At 40.7% G+C, this 4,059-nt stretch overlaps 1 protein-coding gene across 1 annotated transcript; it reads right to left on the bottom strand.

Annotated features, from left to right (window-relative positions):
- Positions 1-114: 114 nt before the first annotated feature.
- Positions 115-3,400, bottom strand: LOC107109197 (pre-mRNA cleavage complex 2 protein Pcf11-like; the record flags this gene model as incomplete). The annotated part of the gene is made up of 3 exons (XM_015409761.1): positions 115-1,226; positions 2,386-2,421; positions 3,308-3,400. Coding segments are annotated over 3 exons (342 nt in total), but the record flags the coding sequence as incomplete, so codon positions are not given.
- Between the last annotated feature and the right edge of the window lie 659 nt (positions 3,401-4,059).

Here is a 4,059-nt window from a genome sequence, read left to right as displayed (position 1 = left end):
CCCCAGTAAGTTGGGGCAACGATTACATATTAATTCCCCAATCTGCAGTTCAGGCCCCAATGCAACGCTTCCCCAAACAGCCCACGCAAAATAACGAGATCCAGACACACAATGTATGCTTCACTCTAGTTTATTACATGAAATAAATATTAACATCTCATGGTAATCCCTTTACCACCTAGACCTGAGCTATAAACCAACAAAAAAACGTTAAATCATGTTGCAGAGTCTTAAAACATTTTTTCTTCCTCTGTAAAACTGAAAGGAAATTCCCTCAGTCGGACTAAGTTCTTATATGTTTGGCTAGATGAGAGGGGGCAAAGTAGTGATTGAGAAAACTGGATTCAGAACACAGCTCCCGACGCAGCCTGGGGCTTTTCACTGTAAATGTTTGGCACAGATCCAAAGTCGAGCACCTATCACTCTGTTATGTATGCCTCCTAGCCTTCTTTTTAAGAATCTGGTTATGAACGCAGGTTATGAAAACACCTATCCACTTTTCTTCTGGAACAGCAAAGCTCTCCTTAACTTTCTTAAGAAATCAAAAAAGTCCGTCTTTGTCGTTTCCGCTGAGAATCCTCCTGTTTATGAAGGACAAGGCTTATGTCGAGTCCGGAGTTCGGTTCCACTCAAAACACTCCCAAAACAGAAATACTTCTTTTTTTTATTGAATGGTGTGCATAAACATTACACTCCATAGATAGCAAAAATATTTTATTTATAATTTACATTTCCACAAATGAAAAAAAAAAAATTCTCGTACAATTTCTTCTTACATATACAGTCTATTCCGGTTTAAATCGGTACACCATCTACAGAACTTCCACACAATAGACACCTGACAGTGTGCAGGCAATAAGAAATTTCAAATACAAAAATGTATTTATTAACCAAATAAGCAGCTGGGGCCCTGCCCCAGGAGAACACTTTATTCATATAAAAATCCCTTGCCTTCTAGAGTCAGCTAGAACACAACAGCTCTTCTCTGTAATTAAAAAAAAATTCAAATTAGTTTAAACCGACTCAACCTTTTCGGGTTCTGTTTTAATTTCGGCAGGTATTGTCGTGCTCCCCTCCATACATTCCTCGAGCTTTTCCTCTGGCTCTTCTTTGACTTTGGGACTGTTACTGGAGTCCTGAACCTCTTGCTTGACGATATTCAACATAATATTTAGTGGATTTTCTATGGGAGTCTTGCTAGGAGAGGGCGTCGAATCGAACGAGGTCTGTAAGCAAAAAAGAAACTTCACATCTGGAATTTTTCCATTCCCGGTCAAACATTTCACTGAATCAAATCGAGTCCTTTACATGCACAGATATCTCCCCTACAGCGGAACATCTATTATGGGTTGACAATTGTGGACTAAGTACTATCACAGAAAGGGTCTCATTACTGCTTTTTGCAGCTAAGGCTGTCATTGCCACACACTGGAAAACGACAATGGCACCCACACTTTCACAATGGCATGAAAAGCTGTGGGATTTATATATCGTGGCTAAACTCTCGGACAATCTTACGCGTTTTGATAAGATTCCAGCCTCTACTAATTTTGTTGCAATCTGGTTTCCTATCCTAGAATATCTCTTTAAACAGCAAAATACTCCGAAAGTAGTTGATGATCTCTGGTTATGGTAATGTTTTCACTGTATTGTAGTTAACCTTTTAAGACAGCAACGGTTTATAATATTCCCCTGAGATATCTATAGATGGTATCTTGAATCTCGTTTCCTCATTATTGATGTTATTATTACTGTCTTCATGATGTTCTTTCTAAATGTTTTATGCACTATTTTGTACTAGTTTGTATATTTACACACTTGCATTATTGTTGTTACTACTACAAACTCAATAAAAATGTATTGTATAAAAAAACCATTTTACTGGCAGCGTTCCCAATGTGACTGAGGTTAGAGGCAGGTATCAAAGGTACTTTTCACAACTTGTACATCACCTGGGATGGTCCAAATCATGCCAGCTGAACTACTTTTTGACTTGCTGGCATTCTGCAAAGCCCAACTTTTATTTATATATATTTACATAGATATATATTACACACACACACATTTTTAAACCTTTGGACCCTTTCCATTCTTGTTTGAAAGATATCTATGGAATCTCAAAACTTTTTTAAAAAAAACCCACCAAATCTATTGTTAAACCTCTCGTGACTTTTAGCAGTCAACACAGTAGTCTCTCGAAGAGGGGGTTCATACTTTCCCACATTTAAGGGCAAATGTTAGAAGAACAAAGATTGCTTCCCCTCCTCTTACGTGAATTACATGGCGTGCTATTTATTTTAACCTGTAGCGACTTCAGCACTTGTCGATCCCAATGAGGGATGCAGCAAGTTATGTGTTTTGGAGGCTTGACAACGGCAAACTTACTTTTTGATAATCTTCGTAACATGATGGATGGTAGATCTGCAGAAAGAAACGGAGACCGAACTCAGAAATTGCTTTGAAATATTCTCCTGTGTCCCTTGATAAATATGCAGACACGATTTTCACGGACTCTCAACTGTTACTAGAAGCTTTGTACAGCCTAATTTTGATTTCTCTCGAACCAAAATCTTTGCGTCCTCTTTTGGCCAGTATTCCAAATGTGATGGGTAAGACCTAACTGAAGCCCGTGGCGACTTTGATTTTTGTTTAAAACATTTATTAGCTGCCTTTTTCCCCCCCTTGCAGAACTCAAGGGGGCTTACCATAGAAATAAAACAATTTCACAATTAACAAAAAAAATGACTAAAGTAACAATTATAAAACCACATAAAGGGTCACAATTTAAATACTCCAATTAGGCCAGGCCAGTAAATAAGAACTAAATCAGCCAAATGCAGTCAGTGTCTTCAACTGCCTCTTCAAGATGAGCAGTAAGGGAGCCGGGAGGCCCTTCCCTGGGGAAGCTGTTCTCTAATTGGGGGGGGGGGGCTGCCACTGAAAAGGCCCTCTCTTGTGTACCCGGCAAATGAACTTCTTTGATTGGTGGGACAGTCAGGAGGGCCTCTCCCTGTGATCTTAACTCCCAGGCGGGAACATATGGAAGACAGTCCTTGAGATACTCTGGTCCCAAGCCATGGAGGGCTTGAAGGGTGAACACAAACACCTCGAACGGGACTCAGGAGTGGATCAGTAGCCAGTGGAACTGCTGTACTGTCAGGGACATAAGCATTTGGGCCACCAAAAAGGAATGGTTTCCCTCCTCAATCAAACGTCCAGGCTGAAATAATTAGGACGATTACTGAAATAGCCGTTGAAAAAGCCCCCCTCCAACCCCCACAGGCGTCAAAACTCCTTTAAACGTTACCTTTTCATCTACTCTAATGGCATTTTTAAGGTGCCACTCTTCCTCCTCCTCATCCCAATATTGTTCGAATTGCTCCTGGCAAATTTCACAGCTCTGGAGAAAAACAAAAAACAAAACAGAAAGGCAAGTTAATGAAACTTTCAACACTCACAGCATACTGTGCGTGCTTTTGGATCGTTAAAAGCCTTGCTCGGTCAGACCAAGAAAAATGAGGCAGATGCACCGTGCAATTAAAGTAGGCGAGTTAATTACAAAAGGAGGCAGAGTTCACAGCTGCGCCTAGAATGACTGGACGCAGCTTCTAAAGTCTGTAGAACAGAAAGCTCAAAGGGTATGCGATGCTGGCTTTCAAAACTACATTAAGATCACTGCCCAAGGATTGACACATAAAGGTTTCAGACATAAATACAGAGGCCACCTGTCCTCTGAGGAGCTCAGGGTGACAATACATGACGGTCACCCCCTGTCCTTTAAACCTCACAACAACCAGGGGAGGTAGGTTAGGTGAAGAGAGCAACTGGTCTGGGGTCACTCAATGTGCTTCATAGAAAAGTGGAGATTTACCAAAATCCTGAGCGCAGCCTCTCTTCAAATGTAAATGGCCAATACAGAGAAACCCTCAACACTCTGGAATTATTACCAATATACAGTACGTGTGGACTACGGTACATGCAGACTATATTCTGTTAACATGCAATACTCCTTAGGTTTTTACTAAGCAGCGCGCCTTGTGACTGTGCTCTTAATTACAG

This window comes from Gekko japonicus, unplaced genomic scaffold, assembly GCF_001447785.1.
Source record: "Gekko japonicus isolate JY-2015 unplaced genomic scaffold, Gekko_japonicus_V1.1 scaffold8715, whole genome shotgun sequence".
Taxonomy (NCBI): Eukaryota; Metazoa; Chordata; class Lepidosauria; order Squamata; family Gekkonidae; genus Gekko; species Gekko japonicus.
The sequence above is the reverse complement of the archived record's forward strand: the minus strand, read 5'-3'. Positions and strand labels throughout refer to the sequence as shown.